Source organism: Telmatherina bonti, assembly GCF_933228915.1.
Source record: "Telmatherina bonti genome assembly, chromosome: 18".
NCBI lineage: Eukaryota > Metazoa > Chordata > Actinopteri > Atheriniformes > Telmatherinidae > Telmatherina > Telmatherina bonti.
In genome coordinates this window covers 39,070,093-39,086,369 of record NC_136616.1, presented here as the reverse complement: position 1 = coordinate 39,086,369, position 16,277 = coordinate 39,070,093, and the positions used below count along the sequence as shown (strand labels likewise).

Genomic DNA, 16,277 nt, shown 5'->3' with positions numbered 1-16,277 from the left:
TCTCACCTGTCTGTCTCACCTGTCTCACCTGTCTGTCTCACCTGTTTGTCTCACCTGTCTCACCTGTCTGTCTCACCTGTCTCACCTGTCTGTCTCACCAGTCTCTCACCTGTCTGTCTCACCAGTCTGTCTCACCTGTCTGTCTCACCTGTCTGTCTCATCTGTCTGTCTCACCTGTCTCACCAGTCTGTCTCACCTGTCTGTCTCACCTGTCTGTCTCACCAGTCTCTCACCAGTTTGTCTCACCTGTCTGTCTCACCTGTCTGTCTCATCTGTCTGCCTCACCTGTCTCACCAGTCTGTCTCACCTGTCTCTCACCAGTCTCTCACCAGTCTGTCTCACCAGTCTGTCTCATCTGTCTGTCTCACCTGTCTGTCTCACCTGTCTCTCACCAGTCTCTCACCAGTCTGTCTCACCAGTCTCTCACCAGTCTGTCTCATCTGTATGTCTCACCTGTCTCACTTGTCTGTCTCACCAGTCTGTCTCACCTGTCTGTCTCACCTGTCTGTCTCACCTGTCTCTCACCTGTCTGTCTCACCTGTCTCTCACCAGTCTGTCTCACCTGTCTGTCTCACCAGTCTGTCTCACCAGTCTGTCTCACCTGTCTCACCTGTCTGTCTCACCAGTCTGTCCCACCTGTCTCACCTGTCTGTCTCACCTGTCTGTCTCACCTGTCTCACCTATCTGTCTCACCAGTCTGTCTCACCTGTCTCACCTGTCTGTCTCACCAGTCTGTCCCACCTGTCTCACCTGTCTGCCTCACCTGTCTGTCTCACCTGTCTCACCAGTCTGTCTCACCAGTCTGTCTCACCTGTCTGTCTCACCAGTCTGTCCCACCTGTCTCACCTGTCTGTCTCACCTGTCTCACCTATCTGTCTCACCAGTCTGTCTCACCTGTCTGTCTCACCAGTCTGTCTCACCAGTCTGTCCCACCTGTCTCACCTGTCTGTCTCACCTGTCTGTCTCACCTGTCTCACCAGTCTGTCTCACCAGTCTGTCTCACCTGTCTGTCTCACCAGTCTGTCTCACCAGTCTGTCCCACCTGTCTCACCTGTCTGTCTCACCTGTCTCACCTATCTGTCTCACCTGTCTGTCTCACCAGTCTGTCTCACCAGTCTGTCTCACCTGTCTCACCTGTCTGTCTCACCAGTCTGTCCCACCTGTCTCACCTGTCTGCCTCACCTGTCTGTCTCACCTGTCTCACCAGTCTCTCACCAGTCTGTCTCACCTGTCCATATCTGCAGTGTTTCCAGCAACAGTCTTCTGGCCATTGACAATAAAATCGAACAAGCCATGGTGAGTCTGTGTTTTACTTTCTGCCACGTATTGATGATAGTTAAAGTAATTTCTGGACGTTGGTGAAAATGTCGTCCTGTTGAGTCATGATGATTAATAATGATGACACGGAATCATGCACCAGAATCTGAATCAACATGAAACATGTCTGCATGAGACGCCTCATCCTCCCACACGTCTGCTTCCAGGACCTGGTGAAGAGTCACCTGATGCTGGCGGTGAGGGAGGAGGTGGAGCTTCTGAGGGAGCAAATCAGGGAGCTTCAGGAGAAGAACCAGCAGCTGGAGAGAGAGAACCAGATCCTGAGAGCCCTGTCGCACAACATGAACACCACGTAGCACGTGGACACACCACGTAGCACGTAGACACACCACGTAGCACGTAGACACAACGTAGCACGTAGACACACAACGTAGCACGCAGACACAACGTAGCACGTAGACACACAACGTAGCACGTAGACACACCACGTAGCACGTAGACACACCACGTAGCACGTAGACACACCACGTAGCACGTAGACACCACGTAGCACGCAGACACACCACGTAGCACGTAGACACCACGTAGCACGCAGACACACCACGTAGCACGTAGACACACCACGTAGCACGCAGACACACCACGTAGCACGTAGACACACCACGTAGCACGCAGACACACCACGTAGCACGTAGACACCACGTAGCACGCAGACACACCACGTAGCACGTAGACACCACGTAGCACGCAGACACACCACGTAGCACGCAGACACACCACGTAGCACGCAGACACACCACGTAGCACGTAGACACACCACGTAGCACGCAGACACACCACGTAGCACGTAGACACACCACGTAGCACGTAGACACCACGTAGCACGCAGACACACCACGTAGCACGCAGACAGACAACGTAGCACGCAGACACACCACGTAGCACGTAGACACACCACGTAGCACGTAGACACCACGTAGCACGCAGACACACCACATAGCACACAGACACACCACGTAGCACGTAGACACACCACGTAGCACACAGACACACCACGTAGCACGCAGACACACCACGTAGCACGCAGACACACCACGTAGCACGTAGACACACCACGTAGCACGTAGACACACCACGTAGCACGCAGACACACCACGTAGCACGTAGACACACCACGTAGCACGTAGACACCACGTAGCACGCAGACACACCACGTAGCACGCAGACAGACAACGTAGCACGCAGACACACCACGTAGCACGTAGACACACCACGTAGCACGCAGACACACCACGTAGCACGTAGACACACCACGTAGCACGCAGACACACCATGTAGCACGCAGACACACCACGTAGCATGTAGACACACCACGTAGCGCGGAGACACAACGTAGCATGTAGACACACAAAGTAGCGCGTAGACACACAACGTAGCACGCAGACACACAACGTAGCACGTAGACACACAACGTAGCGCAGAAACACAACGTAGCACGTAGACACACAACGTAGCGCAGAAACACAACGTAGCACGTAGACACACAACGTAGCGCGGAGACACAACGTAGCACGTAGACACACAAAGTGGCACGTAGACACACCACGTAGCACGCAGACACACCACGTAGCACGTAGACACACAACGTAGCGCGGAGACACAACGTAGCACGTAGACACACAAAGTGGCACGTAGACACACCACGTAGCACGCAGACACACCACGTAGCACGTAGACACACCACGTAGCACGTAGACACCACGTAGCATGTAGACACACCACGTAGCGCGGAGACACAACGTAGCATGTAGACACACAAAGTAGCGCGTAGACACACAACGTAGCACGCAGACACACAACGTAGCACGTAGACACACAACGTAGCGCAGAAACACAACGTAGCACGTAGACACACAACGTAGCGCAGAAACACAACGTAGCACGTAGACACACAACGTAGCGCGGAGACACAACGTAGCACGTAGACACACAAAGTAGCGCGTAGACACACAACGTAGCACGCAGACACACAACGTAGCACGTAGACACACAACGTAGCGCAGAAACACAACGTAGCACGTAGACACACAACGTAGCGCAGAAACACAACGTAGCACGTAGACACACAACGTAGCGCAGAAACACAACGTAGCACGTAGACAGAAGGTAACACGTAGACATGACAACATGTACACAACGTAACACATAGACATGACAACATGTACACAACGTAGCACGTAGACATGACAACATGTACAAAATGTAACACGTAGACATGACAACATGTACACAACGTAGCACGTAGACATGACAACATGTACAAAATGTAACACGTAGACATGACAACATGTACACAACGTAGCACGTAGACATGACAACATGTACACAACGTAGCACGTAGACATGACAACATGTACAAAATGTAACACGTAGACATGACAACATGTACACAACGTAGCACGTAGACATGACAACATGTACACAACATAACACGTAGACATGACAACATGTACACAACATAACACGTAGACATGACAACATGTACACAACTTAGCACATAGACATGACATGTACACAACGTAGCACATAGACATGACAACATGTACACAACATAACACGTAGACATGACAACATGTACACAACGTAGCACATAGACATGACATGTACACAACGTAGCACATAGACATGACAACATGTACACAACGGAGCACATAGACATGACAACATGTACACAACGGAGCACATAGACATGACAACATGTACACAACGTAGCACATAGACATGACAACATGTACACAACGTAGCACATAGACATGACATGTACACAACGTAGCACATAGACATGACATGTACACAACGTAGCACATAGACATGACATGTACACAACGTAGCACGTAGACATGACAACATGTACACAACGTAGCACATAGACATGACATGTACACAACGTAGCACATAGACATGACAACATGTACACAACGGAGCACATAGACATGACAACATGTACACAACGGAGCACATAGACATGACAACATGTACACAACGTAGCACATAGACATGACATGTACACAACGGAGCACATAGACATGACAACATGTACACAACGTAGCACATAGACATGACATGTACACAACGTAGCACATAGACATGACAACATGTACACAACGGAGCACATAGACATGACAACATGTACACAACGGAGCACATAGACATGACAACATGTACACAACGTAGCACATAGACATGACATGTACACAACGTAGCACATAGACATGACAACATGTACACAACGGAGCACATAGAAATGACAACATGTACACAACGGAGCACATAGACATGACAACATGTACACAACGGAGCACATAGACATGACAACATGTACACAACGTAGCACATAGACATGACAACATGTACACAACGTAGCACATAGACATGACAACATGTACACAACGTAGCACATAGACATGACAACATGTACACAACGGAGCACATAGACATGACAACATGTACACAACGTAGCACATAGACATGACAACATGTACACAACGTAACACATAGACATGACAACATGTACACAACGTAGCACATAGACATGACAACATGTACACAACGTAGCACATAGACATGACAACATGTACACAACGTAGCACATAGACATGACAACATGTACACAACGTAACACATAGACATGACAACATGTACACAACGTAGCACATAGACATGACAACATGTACACAACGGAGCACATAGACATGACAACATGTACACAACGTAGCACATAGACATGACAACATGTACACAACGTAACACTTAGACATGACAACATGTACACAACGTAGCACATAGACATGACAACATGTACACAACGGAGCACATAGACATGACAACATGTACACAACGTAGCACATAGACATGACAACATGTACACAACGTAACACATAGACATGACAACATGTACACAACGTAGCACATAGACATGACAACATGTACACAACGGAGCACATAGACATGACAACATGTACACAACGTAGCACATAGACATGACAACATGTACACAACGGAGCACATAGACATGACAACATGTACACAACGGAGCACATAGACATGACAACATGTACACAACGTAGCACATAGACATGACAACATGTACACAACGTAGCACATAGACATGACAACATGTACACAACGTAGCACATAGACATGACAACATGTACACAACGTAGCACATAGACATGACAACATGTACACAAATGTTTTATTGAAAAAGAGTGAGTCTGTTTCTCATTTCAAATATTGTCTAGAAAACAGAAGTTTGAATATTCAAATTTTACTGAACTTTAGTCAAACACAACACGAGACGTAACATAGCAGTATATTGGTTAGCTTTTTTTTTTTTTTGTCTTGTCCAGCATTTAAGCAGCAGACTGATGTTCTGGATGTTCTGCTGAGCAAATTTATTTTGCCAAGGGGAACTTTTGTAGATGTAATGATCCCCTTGTATTTCTTGATTCTTATTTTATTTTTCAATTTGTTTTGGATAATAGTTTGTATTACAGAGTTTATGCTGCTGGACCCGACCGGAAAGGACAGGAAAGGGGCAGAAAGAGAACAGAAAAGAGAACATAAAAAAACACAAAAAAAAAACAAAAGAAAGAGATCAATGCATACATGTATGTGCACATACATACCCACCTACATATATATGTATATACACTCGCACATACATTATATATATACATATATACATACATACATACATATACACATACATACACACACACATATATATATATATATATATATACATATATACACATATACATACTCACATACATACACATACATACACATACATACACATACACTCACACATATGCATACATATATACATATCCATACACATACATACATACATACACATACACATAAGTACACACACACACCCACCCACACACATAAATATATACACCCAGACAAGCCAACTCTAGATTCGTGGAGAACAAAACCGTTGACAATCATGAGGACCAGAAACTAGCAAGTTAAGTCAAAAAGACAGAAAGAGAGCTTCCTGCTGTTAGTGAATAAACTTGCTGGATGACTCAGTGACTGTGACACATGCAGAACATTCATGCAGAACATTCAGAGTGGAACGTGTTCAGAGAAGAGAGATCATGCCAATGTGACCCCGCCCGCCTACAGCTAGAGGAAGGCCAGGAGAACCCAGAGACCCGGGTATATTGGTTAGCTCTTACCTGAGTGTTCATATCACCATGACAACATGACAACATGAGCTCCTCTGTTGATGATTGTAATAAATTATTTCCACCGACACGACAGTCTCATGACTGGTTTCTGCAATGAGTAGGTGATTCTGCACAGAACGTCCTGCTCCACCTTCCTGCTCCACCTGCATAGAACCTCCTGCTTCAACTGCATAGAACCTCCTGCTCCACCTGCACAGAACGTCCTGCTCCACCTTCCTGCTCCACCTGCATAGAACCTCCTGCTCCACCTGCACAGAACGTCCTGCTCCACCTTCCTGCTCCACCTGCATAGAACCTCCTGCTTCAACTGCATAGAACCTCCTGCTCCACCTGCACAGAACGTCCTGCTCCACCTTCCTGCTCCACCTGCATAGAACCTCTTGCTTCAACTGCATAGAACCTCCTGCTCCACCTGCACAGAACGTCCTGCTCCACCTTCCTGCTCCACCTGCATAGAACCTCCTGCTCCACCTGCACAGAACGTCCTGCTCCACCTTCCTGCTCCACCTGCATAGAACCTCTTGCTTCAACTGCATAGAACCTCCTGCTCCACCTGCACAGAACTTCCTGCTCCACCTTCCTGCTCCACCTGCATAGAACCTCCTGCTTCAACTGCATAGAACCTCCTGCTTCAACTGCATAGAACCTCCTGCTCCACCTGCACAGAACTTCCTGCTCAACGTTCCTGCTCCACCTGCATAGAACCTCCTGCTTCAACTGCATAGAACCTCCTGCTCCACCTGCACAGAACTTCCTGCTCCACCTGGATAGAACCTCCTGCTCAACGTTCCTGCACCACCTGCATAGAACTTCTTGCTCCACCTTCCTGCTCCACCTGCATAGAACCTCCTGCTCCACCTGCACAGAACTTCTTGCTCCACCTGCATAGAACTTCTTGCTCCACCTGCATAGAACTTCCTGCTCAACGTTCCTGCACCACCTGCATAGAACTTCTTGCTCCACCTTCCTGCTCCACCTGCATAGAACCTCCTGCTCCACCTGCATAGAACTTCCTGCTCCACCTGCACAGAACTTCTTGCTCCACCTGCATAGAACTTCTTGCTCCACCTGCATAGAACTTCCTGCTCCACCTGCACAGAACTTCTTGCTCCACCTGCATAGAACCTCCTGCTCCACCTGCACAGAACTTCTTGCTCCACCTGCATAGAACTTCTTGCTCCACCTGCATAGAACTTCCTGCTCCACCTGCATAGAACTTCCTGCTCCACCTGCACAGAACTTCTTGCTCCACCTGCATAGAACCTCCTGCTCCACCTGCACAGAACTTCTTGCTCCACCTGCATAGAACTTCTTGCTCCACCTGCATAGAACTTCCTGCTCCACCTGCACAGAACTTCTTGCTCCACCTGCATAGAACCTCCTGCTCCACCTGCATAGAACCTCCTGCTTCAACTGCATAGAACCTCCTGCTCCACCTGCACAGAACTTCCTGCTCCACCTTCCTGCTCCACCTGCATAGAACCTCTTGCTTCAACTGCATAGAACCTCCTGCTCCACCTGCACAGAACTTCCTGCTCCACCTTCCTGCTCCACCTGCATAGAACCTCCTGCTTCAACTGCATAGAACCTCCTGCTTCAACTGCATAGAACCTCCTGCTCCACCTGCACAGAACTTCCTGCTCCACCTGGATAGAACCTCCTGCTCAACGTTCCTGCACCACCTGCATAGAACTTCTTGCTCCACCTTCCTGCTCCACCTGCATAGAACCTCCTGCTCCACCTGCACAGAACTTCTTGCTCCACCTGCATAGAACTTCTTGCTCCACCTGCATAGAACTTCCTGCTCAACGTTCCTGCACCACCTGCATAGAACTTCTTGCTCCACCTTCCTGCTCCACCTGCATAGAACCTCCTGCTCCACCTGCATAGAACTTCCTGCTCCACCTGCACAGAACTTCTTGCTCCACCTGCATAGAACTTCTTGCTCCACCTGCATAGAACTTCCTGCTCCACCTGCACAGAACTTCTTGCTCCACCTGCATAGAACCTCCTGCTCCACCTGCACAGAACTTCTTGCTCCACCTGCATAGAACTTCTTGCTCCACCTGCATAGAACTTCCTGCTCCACCTGCATAGAACTTCCTGCTCCACCTGCACAGAACTTCTTGCTCCACCTGCATAGAACCTCCTGCTCCACCTGCACAGAACTTCTTGCTCCACCTGCATAGAACTTCTTGCTCCACCTGCATAGAACTTCCTGCTCCACCTGCACAGAACTTCTTGCTCCACCTGCATAGAACCTCCTGCTCCACCTGCACAGAACTTCTTGCTCCACCTGCATAGAACTTCCTGCTCCACCTGCACAGAACTTCTTGCTCCACCTGCATAGAACCTCCTGCTTCAACTGCATAGAACCTCCTGCTCCACCTGCACAGAACTTCCTGCTCCACCTTCCTGCTCCACCTGCATAGAACCTCCTGCTTCAACTGCATAGAACCTCCTGCTTCAACTGCATAGAACCTCCTGCTCCACCTGCACAGAACTTCCTGCTCCACCTGGATAGAACCTCCTGCTCAACGTTCCTGCACCACCTGCATAGAACTTCTTGCTCCACCTTCCTGCTCCACCTGCATAGAACCTCCTGCTCCACCTGCACAGAACTTCTTGCTCCACCTGCATAGAACTTCTTGCTCCACCTGCATAGAACTTCCTGCTCAACGTTCCTGCACCACCTGCATAGAACTTCTTGCTCCACCTTCCTGCTCCACCTGCATAGAACCTCCTGCTCCACCTGCATAGAACTTCCTGCTCCACCTGCACAGAACTTCTTGCTCCACCTGCATAGAACTTCTTGCTCCACCTGCATAGAACTTCCTGCTCCACCTGCACAGAACTTCTTGCTCCACCTGCATAGAACCTCCTGCTCCACCTGCACAGAACTTCTTGCTCCACCTGCATAGAACTTCTTGCTCCACCTGCATAGAACTTCCTGCTCCACCTGCATAGAACTTCCTGCTCCACCTGCACAGAACTTCTTGCTCCACCTGCATAGAACCTCCTGCTCCACCTGCACAGAACTTCTTGCTCCACCTGCATAGAACTTCTTGCTCCACCTGCATAGAACTTCCTGCTCCACCTGCACAGAACTTCTTGCTCCACCTGCATAGAACCTCCTGCTCCACCTGCACAGAACTTCTTGCTCCACCTGCATAGAACTTCCTGCTCCACCTGCACAGAACTTCTTGCTCCACCTGCATAGAACCTCCTGCTCCACCTGCATAGAACTTCCTGCTCCACCTGCATAGAACCTCCTGCTCCACCTGCATAGAACTTCTTGCTCCACCTGCATAGAACTTCCTGCTCCACCTGCACAGAACTTCTTGCTCCACCTGCATAGAACCTCCTGCTCCACCTGCACAGAACTTCTTGCTCCACCTGCATAGAACTTCCTGCTCCACCTGCATAGAACTTCTTGCTCCACCTGCATAGAACTTCCTGCTCCACCTGCACAGAACTTCTTGCTCCACCTGCATAGAACCTCCTGCTCCACCTGCATAGAACTTCTTGCTCCACCTGCATAGAACTTCCTGCTCCACCTGCACAGAACTTCCTGCTCCACCTGCACAGAACTTCTTGCTCCACCTGCATAGAACTTCCTGCTCCACCTGCACAGAACTTCCTGCTCCACCTGCACAGAACTTCTTGCTCCACCTGCATAGAACTTCCTGCTCCACCTGCACAGAACTTCTTGCTCCACCTGCATAGAACTTCTTGCTCCACCTGCATAGAACTTCCTGCTCCACCTGCATAGAACTTCCTGCTCCACCTGCATAGAACTTCTTGCTCCACCTGCATAGAACTTCCTGCTCCACCTGCACAGAACTTCTTGCTCCACCTGCATAGAACCTCCTGCTCCACCTGCATAGAACTTCTTGCTCCACCTGCATAGAACTTCCTGCTCCACCTGCACAGAACTTCCTGCTCCACCTGCACAGAACTTCTTGCTCCACCTGCATAGAACTTCCTGCTCCACCTGCATAGAACGTCCTGCTCCACCTGCACAGAACTTCTTGCTCCACCTGCATAGAACTTCTTGCTCCACCTGCATAGAACTTCCTGCTCCACCTGCATAGAACTTCCTGCTCCACCTGCATAGAACCTCCTGCTCCACCTGCATAGAACCTCCTGCTCCACCTGCATAGAACCTCCTGCTCCACCTGCACAGAACTTCTTGCTCCACCTGCATAGAACCTCCTGCTCCACCTGCACAGAACTTCTTGCTCCACCTGCATAGAACTTCCTGCTCCACCTGCATAGAACTTCCTGCTCCACCTGCACAGAACTTCTTGCTCCACCTGCATAGAACTTCTTGCTCCACCTGCATAGAACTTCCTGCTCCACCTGCATAGAACTTCCTGCTCCACCTGCATAGAACCTCCTGCTCCACCTGCATAGAACCTCCTGCTCCACCTGCATAGAACCTCTTGCTTCAACTGCATAGAACCTCCTGCTCCACCTGCACAGAACTTCCTGCTCCACCTTCCTGCTCCACCTGCATAGAACCTCCTGCTTCAACTGCATAGAACCTCCTGCTTCAACTGCATAGAACCTCCTGCTCCACCTGCACAGAACTTCCTGCTCCACCTGGATAGAACCTCCTGCTCAACGTTCCTGCACCACCTGCATAGAACTTCTTGCTCCACCTTCCTGCTCCACCTGCATAGAACCTCCTGCTCCACCTGCACAGAACTTCTTGCTCCACCTGCATAGAACTTCTTGCTCCACCTGCATAGAACTTCCTGCTCAACGTTCCTGCACCACCTGCATAGAACTTCTTGCTCCACCTTCCTGCTCCACCTGCATAGAACCTCCTGCTCCACCTGCATAGAACTTCCTGCTCCACCTGCACAGAACTTCTTGCTCCACCTGCATAGAACTTCTTGCTCCACCTGCATAGAACTTCCTGCTCCACCTGCACAGAACTTCTTGCTCCACCTGCATAGAACCTCCTGCTCCACCTGCACAGAACTTCTTGCTCCACCTGCATAGAACTTCTTGCTCCACCTGCATAGAACTTCCTGCTCCACCTGCATAGAACTTCCTGCTCCACCTGCACAGAACTTCTTGCTCCACCTGCATAGAACCTCCTGCTCCACCTGCACAGAACTTCTTGCTCCACCTGCATAGAACTTCTTGCTCCACCTGCATAGAACTTCCTGCTCCACCTGCACAGAACTTCTTGCTCCACCTGCATAGAACCTCCTGCTCCACCTGCACAGAACTTCTTGCTCCACCTGCATAGAACTTCCTGCTCCACCTGCACAGAACTTCTTGCTCCACCTGCATAGAACCTCCTGCTCCACCTGCATAGAACTTCCTGCTCCACCTGCATAGAACCTCCTGCTCCACCTGCATAGAACTTCTTGCTCCACCTGCATAGAACTTCCTGCTCCACCTGCACAGAACTTCTTGCTCCACCTGCATAGAACCTCCTGCTCCACCTGCACAGAACTTCTTGCTCCACCTGCATAGAACTTCCTGCTCCACCTGCATAGAACTTCTTGCTCCACCTGCATAGAACTTCCTGCTCCACCTGCACAGAACTTCTTGCTCCACCTGCATAGAACCTCCTGCTCCACCTGCATAGAACTTCTTGCTCCACCTGCATAGAACTTCCTGCTCCACCTGCACAGAACTTCCTGCTCCACCTGCACAGAACTTCTTGCTCCACCTGCATAGAACTTCCTGCTCCACCTGCACAGAACTTCCTGCTCCACCTGCACAGAACTTCTTGCTCCACCTGCATAGAACTTCCTGCTCCACCTGCACAGAACTTCTTGCTCCACCTGCATAGAACTTCTTGCTCCACCTGCATAGAACTTCCTGCTCCACCTGCATAGAACTTCCTGCTCCACCTGCATAGAACTTCTTGCTCCACCTGCATAGAACTTCCTGCTCCACCTGCACAGAACTTCTTGCTCCACCTGCATAGAACCTCCTGCTCCACCTGCATAGAACTTCTTGCTCCACCTGCATAGAACTTCCTGCTCCACCTGCACAGAACTTCCTGCTCCACCTGCACAGAACTTCTTGCTCCACCTGCATAGAACTTCCTGCTCCACCTGCATAGAACGTCCTGCTCCACCTGCACAGAACTTCTTGCTCCACCTGCATAGAACTTCTTGCTCCACCTGCATAGAACTTCCTGCTCCACCTGCATAGAACTTCCTGCTCCACCTGCATAGAACCTCCTGCTCCACCTGCATAGAACCTCCTGCTCCACCTGCATAGAACCTCCTGCTCCACCTGCACAGAACTTCTTGCTCCACCTGCATAGAACCTCCTGCTCCACCTGCACAGAACTTCTTGCTCCACCTGCATAGAACTTCCTGCTCCACCTGCATAGAACTTCCTGCTCCACCTGCACAGAACTTCTTGCTCCACCTGCATAGAACTTCTTGCTCCACCTGCATAGAACTTCCTGCTCCACCTGCATAGAACTTCCTGCTCCACCTGCATAGAACCTCCTGCTCCACCTGCATAGAACCTCCTGCTCCACCTGCATAGAACCTCTTGCTTCAACTGCATAGAACCTCCTGCTCCACCTGCACAGAACGTCCTGCTCCACCTTCCTGCTCCACCTGCATAGAACCTCCTGCTCCACCTGCACAGAACGTCCTGCTCCACCTTCCTGCTCCACCTGCATAGAACCTCTTGCTTCAACTGCATAGAACCTCCTGCTCCACCTGCACAGAACTTCCTGCTCCACCTTCCTGCTCCACCTGCACAGAACTTCCTGCTCCACCTTCCTGCTCCACCTGCATAGAACCTCCTGCTTCAACTGCATAGAACCTCCTGCTTCAACTGCATAGAACCTCCTGCTCCACCTGCACAGAACTTCCTGCTCAACGTTCCTGCTCCACCTGCATAGAACCTCCTGCTTCAACTGCATAGAACCTCCTGCTCCACCTGCACAGAACTTCCTGCTCCACCTGGATAGAACCTCCTGCTCAACGTTCCTGCACCACCTGCATAGAACTTCTTGCTCCACCTTCCTGCTCCACCTGCATAGAACCTCCTGCTCCACCTGCACAGAACTTCTTGCTCCACCTGCATAGAACTTCTTGCTCCACCTGCATAGAACTTCCTGCTCAACGTTCCTGCACCACCTGCATAGAACTTCTTGCTCCACCTTCCTGCTCCACCTGCATAGAACCTCCTGCTCCACCTGCATAGAACTTCCTGCTCCACCTGCACAGAACTTCTTGCTCCACCTGCATAGAACTTCTTGCTCCACCTGCATAGAACTTCCTGCTCCACCTGCACAGAACTTCTTGCTCCACCTGCATAGAACCTCCTGCTCCACCTGCACAGAACTTCTTGCTCCACCTGCATAGAACTTCTTGCTCCACCTGCATAGAACTTCCTGCTCCACCTGCATAGAACTTCCTGCTCCACCTGCACAGAACTTCTTGCTCCACCTGCATAGAACCTCCTGCTCCACCTGCACAGAACTTCTTGCTCCACCTGCATAGAACTTCTTGCTCCACCTGCATAGAACTTCCTGCTCCACCTGCACAGAACTTCTTGCTCCACCTGCATAGAACCTCCTGCTCCACCTGCATAGAACCTCCTGCTTCAACTGCATAGAACCTCCTGCTCCACCTGCACAGAACTTCCTGCTCCACCTTCCTGCTCCACCTGCATAGAACCTCTTGCTTCAACTGCATAGAACCTCCTGCTCCACCTGCACAGAACTTCCTGCTCCACCTTCCTGCTCCACCTGCATAGAACCTCCTGCTTCAACTGCATAGAACCTCCTGCTTCAACTGCATAGAACCTCCTACTCCACCTGCACAGAACTTCCTGCTCCACCTGGATAGAACCTCCTGCTCAACGTTCTTGCACCACCTGCATAGAACTTCTTGCTCCACCTTCCTGCTCCACCTGCATAGAACCTCCTGCTCCACCTGCACAGAACTTCTTGCTCCACCTGCATAGAACTTCTTGCTCCACCTGCATAGAACTTCCTGCTCAACGTTCCTGCACCACCTGCATAGAACTTCTTGCTCCACCTTCCTGCTCCACCTGCATAGAACCTCCTGCTCCACCTGCATAGAACTTCCTGCTCCACCTGCACAGAACTTCTTGCTCCACCTGCATAGAACTTCTTGCTCCACCTGCATAGAACTTCCTGCTCCACCTGCACAGAACTTCTTGCTCCACCTGCATAGAACCTCCTGCTCCACCTGCACAGAACTTCTTGCTCCACCTGCATAGAACTTCTTGCTCCACCTGCATAGAACTTCCTGCTCCACCTGCATAGAACTTCCTGCTCCACCTGCACAGAACTTCTTGCTCCACCTGCATAGAACCTCCTGCTCCACCTGCACAGAACTTCTTGCTCCACCTGCATAGAACTTCTTGCTCCACCTGCATAGAACTTCCTGCTCCACCTGCACAGAACTTCTTGCTCCACCTGCATAGAACCTCCTGCTCCACCTGCACAGAACTTCTTGCTCCACCTGCATAGAACTTCCTGCTCCACCTGCACAGAACTTCTTGCTCCACCTGCATAGAACCTCCTGCTCCACCTGCATAGAACTTCCTGCTCCACCTGCATAGAACCTCCTGCTCCACCTGCATAGAACTTCTTGCTCCACCTGCATAGAACTTCCTGCTCCACCTGCACAGAACTTCTTGCTCCACCTGCATAGAACCTCCTGCTCCACCTGCACAGAACTTCTTGCTCCACCTGCATAGAACTTCCTGCTCCACCTGCATAGAACTTCTTGCTCCACCTGCATAGAACTTCCTGCTCCACCTGCACAGAACGTCTTGCTCCACCTGCATAGAACCTCCTGCTCCACCTGCATAGAACTTCTTGCTCCACCTGCATAGAACTTCCTGCTCCACCTGCACAGAACTTCCTGCTCCACCTGCACAGAACTTCTTGCTCCACCTGCATAGAACTTCCTGCTCCACCTGCACAGAACTTCCTGCTCCACCTGCACAGAACTTCTTGCTCCACCTGCATAGAACTTCCTGCTCCACCTGCACAGAACTTCTTGCTCCACCTGCATAGAACTTCTTGCTCCACCTGCATAGAACTTCCTGCTCTACCTGCATAGAACTTCCTGCTCCACCTGCATAGAACTTCTTGCTCCACCTGCATAGAACTTCCTGCTCCACCTGCACAGAACTTCTTGCTCCACCTGCATAGAACCTCCTGCTCCACCTGCATAGAACTTCTTGCTCCACCTGCATAGAACTTCCTGCTCCACCTGCACAGAACTTCCTGCTCCACCTGCACAGAACTTCTTGCTCCACCTGCATAGAACTTCCTGCTCCACCTGCATAGAACTTCCTGCTCCACCTGCACAGAACTTCTTGCTCCACCTGCATAGAACTTCTTGCTCCACCTGCATAGAACTTCCTGCTCCACCTGCATAGAACTTCCTGCTCCACCTGCATAGAACCTCCTGCTCCACCTGCATAGAACCTCCTGCTCCACCTGCATAGAACCTCCTGCTCCACCTGCACAGAACTTCTTGCTCCACCTGCATAGAACCTCCTGCTCCACCTGCACAGAACTTCTTGCTCCACCTGCATAGAACTTCCTGCTCCACCTGCATAGAACTTCCTGCTCCACCTGCACAGAACTTCTTGCTCCACCTGCATAGAACTTCTTGCTCCACCTGCATAGAACTTCCTGCTCCACCTGCATAGAACTTCCTGCTCCACCTGCATAGAACCTCCTGCTCCACCTGCATA

At 50.4% G+C, this 16,277-nt stretch overlaps 1 protein-coding gene across 1 annotated transcript in view; it reads left to right on the top strand.

The window, feature by feature from the left end:
• tsc22d4 (TSC22 domain family member 4) overlaps positions 1–1,795 on the top strand; it is a 45,607-nt gene extending 43,812 nt beyond the window's left edge. The window contains exons 4-5 of the mRNA XM_079257743.1: positions 1,245–1,296; positions 1,485–1,795. Of these exons, the coding sequence (XP_079113869.1) occupies positions 1,245–1,296; positions 1,485–1,634 (202 nt within the window). The 3' untranslated portion in view covers positions 1,635–1,795. The remainder of the gene's footprint in view (positions 1–1,244; positions 1,297–1,484) is intronic.
• The last annotated feature ends 14,482 nt before the right edge of the window (positions 1,796–16,277 follow it).